This window comes from Amphiura filiformis, chromosome 11 (assembly GCF_039555335.1).
Source record: "Amphiura filiformis chromosome 11, Afil_fr2py, whole genome shotgun sequence".
Lineage (NCBI taxonomy): Eukaryota > Metazoa > Echinodermata > Ophiuroidea > Amphilepidida > Amphiuridae > Amphiura > Amphiura filiformis.
Genome location: NC_092638.1, coordinates 7,498,317 through 7,516,097, shown reverse-complemented (window position 1 = coordinate 7,516,097; position 17,781 = coordinate 7,498,317). Strand labels below are relative to the sequence as shown.

At 37.6% G+C, this 17,781-nt stretch overlaps 2 protein-coding genes across 2 annotated transcripts in view; one reads left to right on the top strand and one right to left on the bottom strand.

The window, feature by feature from the left end:
- Positions 1-2,213: 2,213 nt before the first annotated feature.
- Positions 2,214-17,781, bottom strand: part of LOC140164297 (uncharacterized protein KIAA2013 homolog) — a 50,803-nt gene continuing 35,235 nt past the window's right edge. The window contains exon 2 of the mRNA XM_072187569.1: positions 2,214-4,884. Within this exon, the coding sequence (XP_072043670.1) occupies positions 2,772-4,709 (1,938 nt within the window). The 5' untranslated portion in view covers positions 4,710-4,884 and the 3' untranslated portion in view covers positions 2,214-2,771. The remainder of the gene's footprint in view (positions 4,885-17,781) is intronic.
- On the top strand, positions 9,510-17,613 carry LOC140163443 (uncharacterized). The gene is made up of 2 exons (XM_072186757.1): positions 9,510-9,685; positions 16,647-17,613. The coding sequence occupies exons 1-2, from the start codon at positions 9,510-9,512 to the stop codon at positions 17,611-17,613; spliced, it is 1,143 nt and encodes a 380-aa protein (XP_072042858.1).

Sequence of the window (17,781 nt, the reverse complement as noted above, 5' to 3'; positions counted from 1 at the left end):
ACATAAAATGTCATCTCTTTCAAGCATTCATGCAAAAAGAACATAAATATTTTTTTTAAATGTGACAAATTCCTTGTGGAATTACTGACTTTTATAGATGTACAGCGTGATATTGGCATTCTACAGTGTTTATATCAATAATAATCATCATGATCATGGAATACTTTTTGATTTCAAACGAAAGATCCTATTTTTCTCAGTACCATATTGAAATTAGAAGTTCCAACTCAGTGTATTTCTGAAGATATCACCAAAAACTGTTTAATTAGTCTCAAATGTGGTATACCAGAGCCAATACTAATTTGATAGTTTTTAGATGATTTCTTCAGAAATAAACTCAATTGGAATGCCTAATTTCAATGTTAATGAGAAAAATATGAGCTTTCAACGGATACCAAAATCTGTATTTTGATGGGGTGAAGTGGGCGATGAGGCTGTCAATCAGGTTACCCACCTTTAAGGAATGGAGACAACAAATGTAGCTACAGGAAATTAATATGAGATGTTTTCACTAAAGGATGAAATCAAAACTCGACCGACGGTTGATTGGCGGTTCCGTCCGGTTGGCATTGTTTAGAACAATAGCAACCGGACGGAACCGCCATTCAACCGCCGGTCGAGTTTTGATTTCATCCCTAATAAGCCTTGAGACAAACTTGTTGTTCCTTTCTTGTTTTTTCTTCTTCCCTATTTGGCCTATTTATAAAGAATTTGTACAAAACATATTACCAGCTATTTTAAGGAATGGAATAAAGTAGTAGAAGCTATAGGAAAGTAAATGAGGAATGTTTTAACTAAATGAGCACAGGAGCATTGAGACCAATTTGTTTAAAAAGTAAATTGGTGTAATTATTAAGAATTAGTGACATAAATGTGACATGATCAAGGGGAATGAGTCGGGTATCACTAGTATTGTTTTTGAGATATTGTTATTCAGATTCTTGTGTTTTATATTGTTTTCAGCCATTGATAAATAGCTCATAACTCTGTAACCAGATGTCCGATTTTGAATGGGCTTTGCATCAAAATACAGCATTCGTAAACTGCCAGGAAATTATGAAAAAACTTGTAACTGAAAATTGAAAACATTTGACTCATTCCCTTTGATCATGATATGTTTTTTGCAGAATACAAGAACATCATTATAAGTATCTTGGTATATCTTTATCACTTGCATCTAACACACTCCAATCAGCAAGGACACAGTTCTTTGACCTCTGTATGCTTGCACACATTATAGAATGACCTTTCTATGTCACATAATGTGTTGGGTACTAAGCCTCATACTCCACAACTAGAGGTTAACATAAGAGCTATGAAGGTTATTGAACTATGCGACTGGAAATTTACCATTTTGACTCAAACGTGCCAATCTGTAAGGACACGGTTCTTTGACCTCAATATGTTTGCACATTATAGAATGACCTCTCTATGTGGTGGGTACTAAACCTCATATTCCACAATTTGAGGTCAATGTATTAAAGAGCTATGAAAGTAACAGAGGCCATTGGAAATTAAATGAATATTTCGGCTCACAGCAATTTACAGTCACATACATGTGACCATCCACCACAACTGAGCCCGGATGTCGCCAGTGCCACTATTGAGATATGCTCCATTGAACTTAACAATAAACAATAGGAAACAAAAGATTTATTGACTGTTTTATTGATTTTTCACTACTTAGATGTCAAGTAGTATAGACATTATATACATCATTTTAAAGGTAATTTCAAGCAGAATATTTTGGTTGAATATCTCAAAAATGATGATTGGCGACTTTAGGGCTCAGTTGTGCTGGATGGTCACATATGCATAACCTGTGTACATTCACATGCAAATGGGGGACAATTAGTGCTTCTGGTCCATTGTTTCACACCGATCCCCTTTTTCATTTTAGTTTTCCCCGACTTTTGCTTGATATCAGTATGATTCCATTGGACTATTCCAGTTGAAATCTATGCTCCCCCTGTGGAATATTAAGGTGGTTTTCCACAGAGGGAGTATGGGTTTCAAATAGAACAGACAATGGTTAACTTCCATTTGAAATACTCACTCCAGTTATGAAAGATATATAGGTAAAGCCATATACAGGGGGAGTATGGGCTTTAAAATAATTAACCCTACCCAATTTCATTTGAAAACATACTCCCTCTGTGCGAGACATTGCTTATATCTTCCACAGTGGAGCGACAAATTTCAAATTTCCTCTTGCAAAAAGCGATAGAACACTTATTGTTGGCCCATATTGTTCCACTTTTGTTTGGATGGATTCATAGACATGTTAAAACTGGAAATTATATAACATTAATACATTTTGCAAAAATACCACTTAATGGTGATTAAGCCACTCGGTAAATATACTCCCTGTCAAAAAAAACCTCTAGAATTCTGCTTTTAAAAGAGAAATCAAACTGCATGGTGTTACGTAACTTGCTTACCTGCAGCTGTTAAACTGGGATATTCCAGTTGAAATCCATACACCTTATGGAAGACACAACCTTAATCTTCCACAGAGGGGGTGTAGATTTCAAATGGAGTCACCCATTCAGGTAGCCCCATTTGAAATTCACACTCCCTGTGTGGAAGGTTATGGTCATGTCTTCCATACGGGGTGTATGCATTTAAACTGAAATTTCTCAGCTTTAAAGCCCACCAAATATCATGAGATTGTTTCAGAAGAAATGAGAACGAACCGCATACAAAACTGTTCTCAAATCACTCACCAGTGAGCGAAGGAGGATTATTTTTGACCAAGAGTATACAAAAAATTACACTTTGCTATTGTTGCCATCTTTACCCCGGCGATACTTCTCTGACGATCTACTCCCACCTCCGACACAATACTCCTGATATATAAGTTTGAATAGAAATAAGTGGAAGCCAAATATGAGGCCAATAATGATAACCCAGAAGGCAACAGGTAGATTCAAACCATGATGGTGCTGCCCCTCCTCGTGGGGCACGTCATCTACCCAACGGATATGCTTGTAGTGTATAATACTCTTCTTCATAAAACTTAAATGTTTTCGATCGTGAGAAAAGTACAGAACCGGCGTCTGCGGATCAGTCCACTTGAGATCCACGACCTGACGCTCGGAGTTCAACTCTATCGGTTCGCTTTCGCATCCGGCGCCGCAAGCAAACACCAATAGCGGCTGACTGCTCTGTTTGATGGCTTCGCTTGTGGTGATGCTCAGTCCAATCTCCCGACTTTCGGAGCTTGGATCGACGTCGATATCAACGAATGATGCATTGTAGAGGAGATTGTGGATTTGCACTTTGGTGTGGATTTGAGTTGGATCGGCGTGGAAGGCAAGTTCGTATTCGTGAAACTGAGCCCCGAGAAGACTCAACATCATCGCCTGCATAAACCCGGTCACTCCGAGATTCAGCAGGCTTCGGCAGCCATGTTTGAACAAGGTATGCTGCCAATGGGACACTAAATCCGACATATCGGCGGTGTTGTCGATAGGCTTCCATAGGTTCTCCTCAAAGATAGTAGGCTGGCCGTTGAAGCATGATCCTGGCATTTTTAAGGCACTGTACATTTCTTTTTTTGTTAATTGCGAAGTGGAAGGCAGAAAAAGAGGTGCATCAACGGATGACAAGACATAGTAAACAGTGGCGACGACCAGTTGGGGTGATAATTGGGGTTGTAGTAAAACAGGCAATGGTGGGTGTGATTTCTTTGGTTGATCCTCTTGTAAGAGATTGAGTGGCTCCAACCACATCTTGCTGCTCCAGATATGCTGAGACCACGTCTCAACATGCTCCTGCATAAGAATATTAAAATCCATGTGCAGCAAAGAAAACAACTCTTCTTCAGTTTTATCGACGAGCTCTGCACTGATGTCATTCTCCTTGTGAGCGTCCAAGAACGGCTGAGAAAACTTCACAACCGCAATGACCTGCTCGGTGTGTACAGTTCCTGGTGGGATGGTGACTTCTTTCGCAAAGTTTGTGGCAGCGATGACCATTGCGACAAAGTATTCACCGGTTCTGTCACGTTCGTAAGGCGCTTTGAATTTCCCACTGGACAGAGTGTACTCATGCGGATTTCCCTCAACTTCCAATATTTCAGTACTAGTAGCGGATCCCTTCCAATAATAAGGCCCATTGCGCTCCATTTTCAATGTAACAGGTGTATTTGCTTTGTTTTCCACTTTGATCTCTTGTAATAAGAGCGAGTGTCTTGTTCGATGCACAAATGTTTTCAGGGACATAAGCACACAGGCACCATCGATAGAATAACATTGCAATCTCTCTACCATACCATTTTTATAATTTATAATAGAGGCACTTTGATCATTCAAACTTTCCAGTCTCGCTCTTACCATGGGTCGATACGGCACATCTTTGGTCCATGACGACCCGAGTCTTAATATCAATCCAGCTGGATAGAAATAGTTGACGGTGAACCCAATGTTTCCATTACCCACAAATGGGTGCACCTGCTCTTCCAGAGATTTAGGTGACTGATGTATAAGGTATTCATTTTCGGCATATTTTCTGTCGTAGTCTTTGAGTACGACTTCCAAGCACTCCACTGTGATCTGAGTGGCCTTGCCATGATTGATGACCCATGGGCCTAGGTAGCCGAAGAAGACCAGGCCGATGAAGATCGCCAGGCACACTTTGCGACCTTTCGGAGCGTTGATGGCCCCGAGAAGATTACGCATGAAATTGTTGTTCAACATTTGTGTCATCTCTTATTGCTGAGTGTGAGTTGCATTGGGAATGTGTTCGCTTTCTATCGCATCAACTGCAAAATATTTCGCTACATAGTAGCTTATTAGGATATCTCCAAAACTGTTCAGTGCGTAGCTTTCACATTTGTGTTTCTTGCAGTAACATCTGCTGCTTTGTGTGTTCTTGGATAACCTGTAGTGAGATGACAAAAAATAAAGTGTAATTAGTGGATGAATAAAACATGCAAGCTATGTCATCTACAAGCAATAGAACACAAAACTTTTGTCAAAATTGTAATATGTGACATGATCAGGGGTCCATTTCACTAAACTTTACGAAGCTTCATAAGTCTCGAAACCATTCGTAATTTACGACGAGTTGTAAGTTCCATTTCACTAAACTTACTTACGAATGGTACCCTTCATAAGTAATAGGGATTTACTACAGGGACCCTTCGTAAAGTTACGTCTAGTAGTTGGGTATTCGTAACTTTTACTGAACGGTTATTTGAGTTACTGAAGGGTTAAAAGTTTAGTGAAATGGACCCCTGGTCCGTGGAGGACAAAAGAGGCATTTTTAACAAATTAATAACTATACCCTGTACACCTTCCTGAAGGCAGTAAAGTAAAATCATATTGTGTAACTTTCTCAAAAACTACTCATTTTTACAAGAATCTGCTGTTCTAGTTGGATTTCTTGCATTTCTAAAAATGTTTACTTTTATATACTTATCAATACATTTAGAGATAAAGCTATAATATTCTGAAGTTTTGTGATGTCTTTATCTCATGTATTTTATTTCTATACTTTTGCCTTTATCTCAATTTTATATTTCCTGCCTTTGGCCTCCAAGGACCAGATCATGTCACATATATTTAGCTTTTGTCTTTTAACTGCCAGTAATTTGTCAAATGTTTATCCCTTGACTTGGAGGTCCTTCAAGCAGCTTACCATGATACAGTGACGTATAGTAAGCAGCCACTGGTAATCAATCTTAAAGATCAATGACAAAATTCAGTTAAGGATATAGAGCATTTTAAAATGTTGAGTCATATCTCCTGAAAGCTTAAGAAAACATTTCAATTAATTTTGATCCTCTCCCATTTCCGTTACATAAGTTAGGGAGGGGTCAGCTGTGTATTAAAACTAGTTATGTCTATAGGGCTTTATACATGTAGATCTTTTGTTGTGTTCCCAAATCCGATAAATAAATGCAAAAATAAACACACATCAGTTCATCACAATTCACATGAATTGGAGTATTTTTATGTCATAGAAAATATACACAATGGGCTATTACACTTGAAATCTGCTCCACCTCTGGGAGATTTAGTCTTCCATAGGAGGAGTAGTTTTCAAATAGAATAGATAGTTGAGTTACTTCTTACAGTTGCAGTTGTGAGAGAAATAGGTAAAGAAATATACGGGGGAGTATGGGCTTCAAAATAAATAACTCTACCCAATTCCATTTGAAAAACATACTCCCTCTGTGGGAGACATTTCTTAAATCTTCCAAAGGGGTATGGCAGATTTCAAATACCCATATTGTGCAAGAAGAATAATTATAAATATTTCTTATTTAATGCACACTTTACAATACACCCAAACAAAAAGATAAAATAATAAGCAAACAAACAAACAAACAAACAAACAAACAAACAAATAAATAAATGGTAAAAATATTATATAAGAATATTCAACTTGATATTGTTTTAACATGCCGTGTGAAATAAACAAACACGTTGGCTTGACTTATCCTGGTTATAACAAATAAATAAATAAATAAATGGTAAAAATATTATATCAAAATATTCAACTCGATATTGTGTTTTAACATGCCGTGTGAAATAAACACAAAAATATTATATAAGAATATTCAACTTGATATTGTTTTAACATGCCGTGTGAAATAAACACACACATTGGCTTGCCTTATCCTGATTATAACAATAGTCACCTTTTATCACTTTGCAAAATAGTAGGGGAGCAAGCGAAAATCCGTAGATTTTCGATGATTAGAAGATGCCACCTATCTAGATATGTTCTACACATGTCTAAGAACAGGAAAATCTTTGTTGCCAATTTTGGAGATGCTGCAGAGGGCGGCCATCTTGGATTTCAAAATGGCCGCCATTTTCACTATATTTTGCCCTATATCTCAGCTTGTGAGCAACATACAAGGTTAAAAATGGTGGCAATACCCATGTTTGTGATACCAAGGATTCCATAAAACCATTAACTTAGTTGTAAGTAGTTTAGTTTGGCGGCCATCTTGAATTTCAAAATGGCCGACATGTTAAACATACTTTCACCTATATCTCGGCTTGTGAGTAACATAGAAGGCTAAAAATGGTGGCAATACCCATGTTTGTGATACCAAGGATTCCATAAAAGCCATTAACTTAGATGTAAGTAGTTTAGTTTGGCGGCGGCCATCTTGTGTTTCAAATGGCCGAAGTGTTAAACATATATTCACTTATATCTCGGCTTGTGAGTAACATAGAAGGCAAAAATGGTGGCAATATCCATGCATGTTTGTGATACCAAGGATTCCATAAAAGCCATTAACTTAGATGTAAGTAGTTTAGTTTGGCGGCGACCATCTTGACTTTCAAAATGGCGAAATGTTAAACATATATTCACCTAAATCTCGGTTTGTGAGCAACATAGAAGGCTAAAATGGTGGCAATACCCATGTTTATGATATTGGGGGGTTCAAAATCACCATCCCATAAGCTGTAACAATGGTCCTTTCGCTGCCACCGTGAATTTTAAAATGTAGCCCGGGTGAGAGTCATTTCAAATACCAGTTGTTCAATGTCCTACACATCTATGAATAACATACAGAGTCGTAATTTAATTGATGGCATCTAGATTATATGGATTTATATAGAGTTGTTGCAAGTTACTACCTCTGCTAGGCTTGTTACATCATCACCACTGTCCTCTTCATTGTCACAGTCACTTAATGTATGAGAATGAGCATTGTCACATAGTTATTTCTCTTCACAGCATGTACAGTCTGTGCAAAACAGTCCATTCATTTTACACATGCATAGGTCACTGGTACACCTGTATTTGACACCTGTATTTGACGGCATCTGGAGCTGGAGGCAAATGTGTCATCACTGGTTGCTTCAGAAACAGTATCTGTCACACCAAGACAATGCAATAATGATGTCATGGTTGGCTTCCAAAGTATCTAAGACCTTACTGCCTTTGTCGGCAAACATTCCAGTAATGTCGGCTCTAGACAATTAAGGCAAACAACACAGGAAGACTTGCTGCATTTGATGGCCCGAAGCATTGTATCTTGGTCCTAGTTTTATGTTTCTATGGCTCACTCCCGTGTCTGTTGCAAGGTTTGGATATAGCCCCTTACAGCCAGGACCAAGACGTCTGTGTCTGGAAAGAAGATCTTCAATGAGGTACCACCATTGTTGGTGGCCTCAATGCCATGCAGCATGCCCGGGGCAGCATGAGCTTGGTGTCTGCCTTCCCCTGTAAACTACTTAGGTTAAATATCCTGTGTGAGTGTTCTTCTTTATTGTGCCACGTAACTACATCATGCTTTCCGTTCATAGCAGCATGCTGCAGAATCTTCTCTGCTAAAGCTGTCAACTCATATTTCGTCTTAACATGTGCAAGTACCTTTCGCATACCTTCGGTTAATTGCAATTGATGTTGATCTGTTATGTGATAAGCCACAGCTTTGTTTCCAGCTAGCGGCCGTTCACATGTTGAAACTTTAAGGGAAATGTCACCAAAGTCATAGCGATCAAAGACCATACTAGGTGCACCGTGCACGTCATCGTAAGTATTGTACTTCTCCCAGAAACGTTCAATAAAGTGACAGGTCAATATTCTGAACATGTTTTCACCCACTCTGGTTTGTCCAGTGCCTGTAGATCAGCCATACCAATTACCATCGACTAGTGTTACATGTTAGCAACTGTCAGGTATAACAGCTGCAGGACTGGTATTCCTAACTTCATCCAAGTTATTTACATGAACAGTAGAAGATGTGTCATTACTGGGTCCCCAGGCAAGGAAGGAACAGGCAAAGTATTAGATGATCTATCCATAGCCTCCATCCTAGATAGAGGTGTCTGAAGGTAGTGATTCAAGGAGGGGCATCAAGTCAATCTTGGAGAAAGTGATGAAAAGTGATCCATCTGGTGCAAAGAGAGCTCTGGGTACTACATATAACTCATCTCTCGAGCTTTGGATATCACTAAAAGCCGTGCAAATAATGCGCTGTCTTCTCTCAGCTCTATCAATTTACTTCCATCCTTGCCTTTCACTGCAATAGCACTTGATGACCACGTGTGGAGTTTCTCTATCATCATGGGTACTCGCAAATTAAACTTGTTGCTTGCTATCGTTTCAGACACAAATGTAGCGAACTCTGTTCTTGTCCTTTTTCGTTTCTGGGAAAACTATAACACTTACAATGAAGTGCACCTAGTCTTTGATCGCTATGACTCCAGACATCTTGATCCAGACACGGACGTCTTTTAACTGGCTGTAAGACGCTATCCAAATCGTGTGCAGCTGACACAAGTGTGATAACTCTGAGTGAGCCATAGAAACATAAAATTAGGACCAATATGTTTTAGGGCTATCAAAAGCGGCAGATCTTCCTGGGTTTGTCTGGAGCCGAAATTACTAGGAAGTTTACCGTCAAAGGCAATAAAACATGCTGGAAGGTCTTAGATAATTTGGATGCCAACCATGAGATCATTATAGGGTTTTCCCAACTTGGTGTGACAGATTTCTGAAGCCACCAGTGACACCACATTTGCCTCTAACTCCAGATGCCGTCAAATGCAGATATGGTCAGACTCGGTGTACCAGTGAACTATGCAAGTGTAAAATTAATGGACTGTTTTGCACAGACTTCTGTACATGCCGTAGGTAGAAATAACTATGCTCCTTCTCATACAGAGATGATGATGTTTAACAAGCCTAGCAGGACTTGCAACAACTTTATGTAAATCCATATAATCTAGATTCCACCAGTTTAAAAATTACTACTCTGTATGTTATTCATAGATGTGTATGACACTGGTGTTTAAAATGGCTCTCACCAGCACGGTCATTTTAAAATTCATGGTGGCAGCGAATGGACCATTGTTACATATATTTATGGGATCGTAATTTTGCAACCGCCATTATCATTATCATAAACATGGGTATTGCCACCATTTTTAGCCTTCTATGTTGCTCACAAGCCGAGATATAGGTGAAAGTATTAACATGTTGGCCATTTTGAAATTCAAGATGGCCGCCGCCAAACTAAACTACTTACATCTAAGTTTATGGCTTTTATGGAATCCTTGGTATCATAAACATGGGTATTGCCACCATTTTTAGCCTTCTATGTTGCTCACAAGCCGAGATATAGGTGAATATATGTTTAACACTTCGGCCATTTTGAAACACAAGATGGCTGCCGCCAAACTAAACTACTTACATCTAAGTTAATGGCTTTTATGGAATCCTTGGTATCACAAACATTGGTTTTGACACCATTTTTAGCTTTCTATGTTACTCACAAGCCGAGATATAGGTGAAAGTATGTTTAACATGTCGGCCATTTTGAAATTCAAGATGGCCGCCGCCAAACTAAACTACTTACAACTAAGTTAATGGCTTTTATGGAATCCTTGGTATCACAAACATGGGTATTGCCACCATTTTTAACCTTGTATGTTGCTCACAAGCTGAGATATAGGGCAAAATATAGTGAAAATGGCGGCCATTTTGAAATCCAAGATGGCCGCCCTCTGCAATATTTCCAAAATTGGCAACAAAGATTTTCCTGTTCCTAGACATGTGTAGAACATATCCAGATAGGTGGCATCTTCTAATCATCAAAAATCTACGGACTCCTAGTTCAGGACCCTTTGCCACCGGACTAAAAACACTAGGTACAAAAAGCTTAAGCAGCATGACAAATCTATGTAAAGATTTCTGAAGCTATTCAGGCCAAGGTTATGTCAATATCAGCAGACAAGGGATGCATCTAAACTGGCTAAATCTGCATGATGTATTTGTGTAAACAGGAAGGACACACCCCCACATGCTTGAAAATGTTTATATCCTGGGAAGATGGGTAAAATTTCAATTGTTTGCCATCTATCTCCAGTATATAATAAGATTAGAACATTAGCACGATCTGAGGTATATTCAGAAGATAGCAGTTTGAACAATTTGATATGAGATATCTTCAGTATATAGCAGCATTGACAAAAATAATATTATGTACTATCTTCGGTAGAAAGTAGCAATACACTATCTGATATGAGCTATCTTCAGTAGATAGCAGCAACACATGATTTCATATGAGTAATCTTCAGTAGATAGCAGCAACACACAATTTCATATGAGTTATCTTCAGTAGATAGCAGCAACACATGATTTCATATGAGTTATCTTCAGTATATAGCAGCATTGACAAAAATAATATTATGTACTATCTTCGGTAGAAAGTAGCAATACACTATCTGATAAGTAGATATCTTCAGTAGATAGCAGCAACACATGATTTTATATGAGTAATCTTCAGTATATAGCAGCATTGACAAAAATAATATTATGTACTATCTTCGGTAGAAAGTAGCAATACACTATCTGATAAGTAGATATCTTCAGTAGATAGCAGCAACACACAATTTCATATGAGTAATCTTCAGTAGATAGCAGCAACACACAATTTCATATGAGTTATCTTCAGTAGATAGCAACACACAATTTCATATGAGTAATCTTCAGTAGATAGCAGCAACACACAATTTCATGAGTGATCTTCAGTAGATAGCAGCAACACATGATTTCATATGAGTTATCTTCAGTAGATAGCAGCATTGACAGATCATAATTTTATGAGCTATCTTCAGTAGATAGCAGCAACACACATTTTCATATGAGCTATCTTCAGTAGATAGCAGCATTGACACAAAATAATTTTACGAGCTATCTTCGGTAGAAAGTAGCAATACACTATCTGATATGAGTTATCTTCAGTAGATAGCAGCATTGACAGAATATAATTTTATGAGCTATCTTCGGGAGAAAGTAGCAATACACTATCTGAAAATGATTTATCCTCAGAAGATAGCGGCAACAAATGATTTCATATGAGTTATCTTCAGTAGATAGCAGCATTGACACAAAATAACATTATGAGCTATCTTCGGTAGAAAGTAGCAATTACACTATCTGATAATGAGATATCTTCAGTAGATAGCGGCAACACACGATTTCATATGAGTTATCTTCAGTAGATAGCGGCAACACATGATTTCATATGAGCTTTCTTCAGTAGATAGCAGCAACTCACGATTTCATATGAGCTACATGTATCTTCAATAATAATAATAATATAATAATAGATAGCAGCAACACATGATTTCATATGAGATATCTTCAGTAGATAGCAGCATTGACACAAAATAATTTTATGAGCTATCTTCGGTATAAAGTAGCAATACATTGTACACTATCTGATATGAGCTATCTTCAGTAGATAGCAGCAACACATGATTTCATGAGTTATCTTCAGTAGATAGCAGCATTGACACAAAATTATTTTATGAGCTATCTTCAGTAGAATGTAGCAATACACTATCTTAAAATGAGTTATCCTCAGTAGATAGCGGCAACAAATGATTTCAAATGAGCTATCTTCAGTAGATAGCAGCATTGACAGAAAATAATTTTATGAGCTATCTTCGGTAGAAAGTAGCAATACACTATCTGATATGAGCTATCTTCAGTAGATAGCGGCAACACATGATTTCATATGAGCTACATGTATCTTCAATAATAATAATAATATAATAATAGATAGCAGCAACACATGATTTCATATGAGATATCTTCAGTAGATAGCAGCATTGACACAAAATTATTTTATGAGCTACCTTCAGTAGAATGTAGCAATACACTATCTTAAAATGAGTTATCCTCAGTAGATAGCGGCAACAAATGATTTCAAATGAGCTATCTTCAGTAGATAGCAGCATTGACAGAAAATAATTTTATGAGCTATCTTCGGTAGATAGCGGCAACAAATGATTTCATATGAGCTATCTTCAGTAGATAGCAGCATTGACACAAAATAATTTAATGAGCTATCTTTGGTAGAAAGTAGGAATACACAATCTGATATGAGCTATCTTCAGTAGAAAGCAGAATTAACATGATCTAATTGATATATGGGGCTGCAAAAATGCTTTTTTTTCAGAAAGAGAAGCAAAATTTCACCTCAACATAGTAACATTTTCCACAATTTCTTGTAGAAAAAAAACACATTTCCCTCCAAATCCCAAACTTTCCCTGGAATGAGCTTCATATATACGCACAAATAAAAAAGTGTTATCTATTGTGGAAAGTATCACTGAAGTCACAACAGGCAAAAAATCATGGCATGTTTCAATTACATACCTGTATTTCCCTGTATAATGTAATAAGAAATGCAGTGATCAGAATTTAATATGACAGGTCTGCGTAGATGACCCACTATATAGTGACCGCTTGATCAAATTAAGACTAGTATTTAACCAGCTGGCTCACCTCTAAATGGGTGGGTCACATAATATTATATTACATAATATTATATTATTTATTCAGATAATATAAACAGTGTCCCATAAAAAGAAGGCCGCAATGAATATGGCGATATTTTAAAATGTGTTTTTTTGTTTCAAATCGTTTTGAATTGCCTGGCTATCCCTTGCAAATGCCCAAATGACCTTTTTTCCCTGTGATGGGCTATAAATAAACACTAATAACATACACACAAACTGGCAGTTATCATTGTGTTTAAAAACGATGAAATTACACAAAGATAATAATAATATTACATGCTAGAATGATGAAACACTTAAGCCATCTGATACAAAGCAACTGGACAATAAAATTGCCAGTTATTTCTTCATGTAAATTGACAATAAACCGAGTTATTTTTTCATGCAATATTAGCTTGACCATTTGTCATGCAATTAAGCGAAAATTGTCTTTGAGATATTCATATCACAAAGCACTGCCATTCATTGCATAAAATATAATGCGGCTCTTAACCCCGAGCACTACCTGCCGATCTAACATTGCCTCTGATTGGTCAATTGCATGATATCTTTACTTTAATCACCAATCAGAATGGAGCTTTGCAAATAATTCACCCCAATTTTTTTGTGTGGTGAAATTATTCTAACAATTTTGCTGATTGGTCCAATTGATAATGAAAACTTTATTTTGGCCAATTGGCAGGTACGGGTTAACATGGGGGTGCCAGATTCGCATTAATTTACACCAATGTGGTACTGGCATGGACCACAAGCACGTAACCAGCCTCCACATTCCAAGGGTCTAAATTTTGGTCTTTGTGAAAACTGTCCCGATTAGAGGGGAAACAGAATGCAGAAAGAGCCGATTTTAAAGTTTGTTTGGCTTATAATAGGCAAAAATGATTTGGGTCTTGTTACTGCGCGTGTCAATAAACCCAACTCACGCTCGCGCAAATTCACATAAGCGTGATAGTGATGCGTGAGCCAGTCACATATTACGCAAGACACAACTAGCTAAGTGCTGCACCCAACTGCGTGCACGCCATTTATCAATACATTATATTTTTGTGGTGAAGGTAGAGTTTTTCTCTATTTTGAACTGATTGGAGCAGTTTTGCAGCTTCTTATGTTTGTGATTACAAACAGTTACATATTAAAGCATATGGGGCATTTAATTTCATGTTTCTGATATTAACTGTGAAAACACAATAATAAAAGCCTGTAAAAATCCCCTCAATAAATGTGCAACAGCATGCGATCCGGATCCACATATGATTTGGATTTCTAAAGCAAAATATCTCAAAAGGATATTATGACCTCTCTTTCCTAATAATGTTACACATTAAATGTGGATTTGGTGTCAGAGTGAACCAACATGATGCGACACTTTTTGAAGTTAAAGTGCAAATTAATTTTATTGTATTATGATGGCAAATAAAGAATCATATCCAGTGAAGTGACTTTTGCAATATCAGAACAACACCTGTTTCAAATCCATGCTTAATGCCGACTTATAAACAAAAAAAACCCATGCATTTCAGTAATTCAATCATTTTCTCTCCCCATTCGAGATCAAAAATCCATTTAAAATATCAACAACAGCTGGTAATATATAAAACCAGTGCTTTACATTTAATGCCTATTATATCACACTCTACGTCAAATCAGCTTGTTTCCAAAATTAGAGACTACTATAATACTATTGTGACAAATATTATTCTTCCTTTTCACAAATATTGATCACGCCAAAACCATAAGAAAACGGCCATGATCTAGAAATGCTGAGTGCACAGAATCCTTCCCCTTCATATAGCTTGGACTATAGATCCTTGAGTATATGACAACGGAAACATCTAATAATTTAACCAAATGAAATTACAGTCAACGTATACTGTAAAATTTGACATTTTCGCATAACATAAATTTTTGTGTTTTTAAATAGTTATTGTGAAAATAAAAATGCACACATTCTTTTATGTATCTAGGTATATATAAGAAAACTCAAAATTACAAATTAAACAATTTAAAGCCAAACGCTCAGAATCAGCAAAATTTGCGAAAAATTTCAGACACAAAAATGATCACTTTAGCAGCACCAAAATACATGCTGTCTAATGGTATTGGCAAAATCAGCGTTTTCTATTGGGGTAAAAAGCCAGAATATTCTGGTTTAAAGATTTTAAAAGCCCAGTAGAAAAGGCAGTCCTTTAGCATTTGCCCGCTAATACCGACTGATCTTCCTCCAGTATTTCTCTGAAATTTATCTAAAAAGTTGGGAGTATTTTGGCAAAGTGTCTTAGGGCAAATTTGGGTGCTTTTGTGAACAATTGTATACAGATAGGTAGGAAAAACAGCAAAAAGTAGGTATACAGAAAGTCTGTGTGGCACATCCCCATACACATTTTTCAAAGACCCCACCCCCGGATTTGATTTACCCAAGAAATCCAACCCTTCTGTAAGCTTAGTGTCAGCATGGTCGGTACAACAATCCTGCTTTTGCTTTTAGCAATCATTTGAAGAGCAATGAAAATAAAAAGATCAAAATATATCCAGTTTCACACAGTAAGAAATATAATTTCAAGAAAATAGAATTTCAAATACTTTTTGTCCATAACATATGTTATTGATCCGACATAACAAGACATTGGCCTATTCAAGTTGAAATCCTCACACCCTGTGGAAGACATGAACTAAATCTATTGGGGCTACCTGAGTGGGTGACTCCATTTGAAATCTACACCCCCTGTGTGGGAGATTAAGGTATATGCCTCTAACAGAGGGTGTATGAATTTCAACTGGAATTGCACATTCATAGATACTGTTCAATTCCTTCTTACTTTGAAACTTGCCTTGGGAAATCAAGTTGAAAATGATGAAATATCATGAGTACATATAACACCTACCACATTTAATTTTTGTTTCAAGTTTCTCCACCCACTTGATTGGGCTATTCCAACTGGAATCCATACACCCCCTATGGAAGACATGATCTTAATCAGGCCTGTAACCAGTATTTATTTGGGGGTGCTGGTTTTGAAAAACTGGACTTTTTTTCAAAATATGGGTGGGTGGAATTTGAAAAAGTGGACTTTTTTTTCAAAAATTTGGACCTTTTTTGACCAAAAAGGCATAAAAACCCTATTTTTTCGCTCGCTAGGTTCACAAATGAGACTTTTGGGGTCAAAAAGGGGACTTTGGGGGATTTGGGGGGCATCCCTCAGCCCCCCTGGTTACGGGCCTGATCTAAATCTCCCACACAGGGGGTGTAAATTTCAAATGGAAAAAGTTTTGAGATATTTTCTCAAGATATCAAAAGCTATCTCAAGAACCATTGAACCAATACTGTGTTTCCCATCGGCAACACTTGACGTTTACACACAGATGTAAAGATAATGGACTAACACCATCGAGTCTAAAGATCCGCTGCCCCATTAACACCGAGAAGGCTAGAAACATCATTAAAAGAGCGGAAAAAGAGCTGGTTAACGAACGCATCAGGGTCGTGAGTAATAAAATTAAATATCTCCAGGGAAAACGGGAGTTGCAAAATAACGATCTAGAAACACTGCTTGTAAACAACAACACAGAGCATGATTCCGATGTGCGCCGCCATATTGAAAATCATATCGTAAACAAAAGGCAAAATGAAGAAAAGAAGACGAAAGAAAGACACATAGCTAAGTTGGATAGGCTAAAAAAGAAAGAGCAAGCCAAGTTTGTAGACAAAAAGAACACAGAGCTCGACTTGAGTGGAACCAATCTGAAGAAATGGCGTGAAAGGTGGGTGAAAAACTTGTCAGAAAAAGACCTTACTGATCCCCAAGAAAGCTTACTCGCGCGTGGGTTAGGTTTTGCTGTATCTGTCAACAAAATTCCTCATGATGAATTTATTGTCGCTTGTGAGTCGGCATGTGCCAAGCTACCACCGGGAGAGGCACAAAACCTCCGTATGGAAGTGGCGGGATCACTTAAAACAGCTAAAATTCCTCCATCTAACATCACTAAAGAGGAGAGAAAGGCAATAAAGGAGCTCCAAAAATCGAAAGATTTGCTCATCATGGGGGCAGACAAGGGCAAATGCACAGCAGTGCAAACAATCCAGAACTATGAAAGCAAAGTTGAAACCATGCTAAGTGACACAAAAACTTATGAAAAACTCAAGAAAGACCCAACACCTACTTACAAGCGGAAGTTGGTTGGTATGTTACAAAAGCTCAAGGCAGAGAAAAAGATTGAGGAGGGCCAATATAGGCTACTGTACCCCACTGCAGAAAACACACCGAGACTGTATTGCACCACCAAAATACATAAACAAGGTGACCCGATCCGCCAATTGTGGATTACATAGGTAGTATTGGGTACCAAACATCAAAGGCACTTGCAGAGATTCTCTCGCCGTTAGTAGGGACAACCGAACATCATGTCACCAACTCAAAACAACTCGCTGAAGAGCTTACAGGTGTACTCATCGATGATGGAGACATTTTTAACTCTCACGATGTGGTCTCACTATTCA

What these genes read in the sequence shown, in the direction of transcription:
- LOC140163443 (XM_072186757.1), top strand. Translation starts at nt 9,510, where the DNA reads ATGCCGTCAAATGCAGATATGGTCAGACTCGGTGTACCAGTGAACTAT. An exon ending in AGGACTTGCAACAACTTTAT is followed by an intron (nt 9,686 to 16,646) that starts GTAAATCCATAT and finishes GTTTACACACAG; the next exon opens with ATGTAAAGATAATGGACTAA.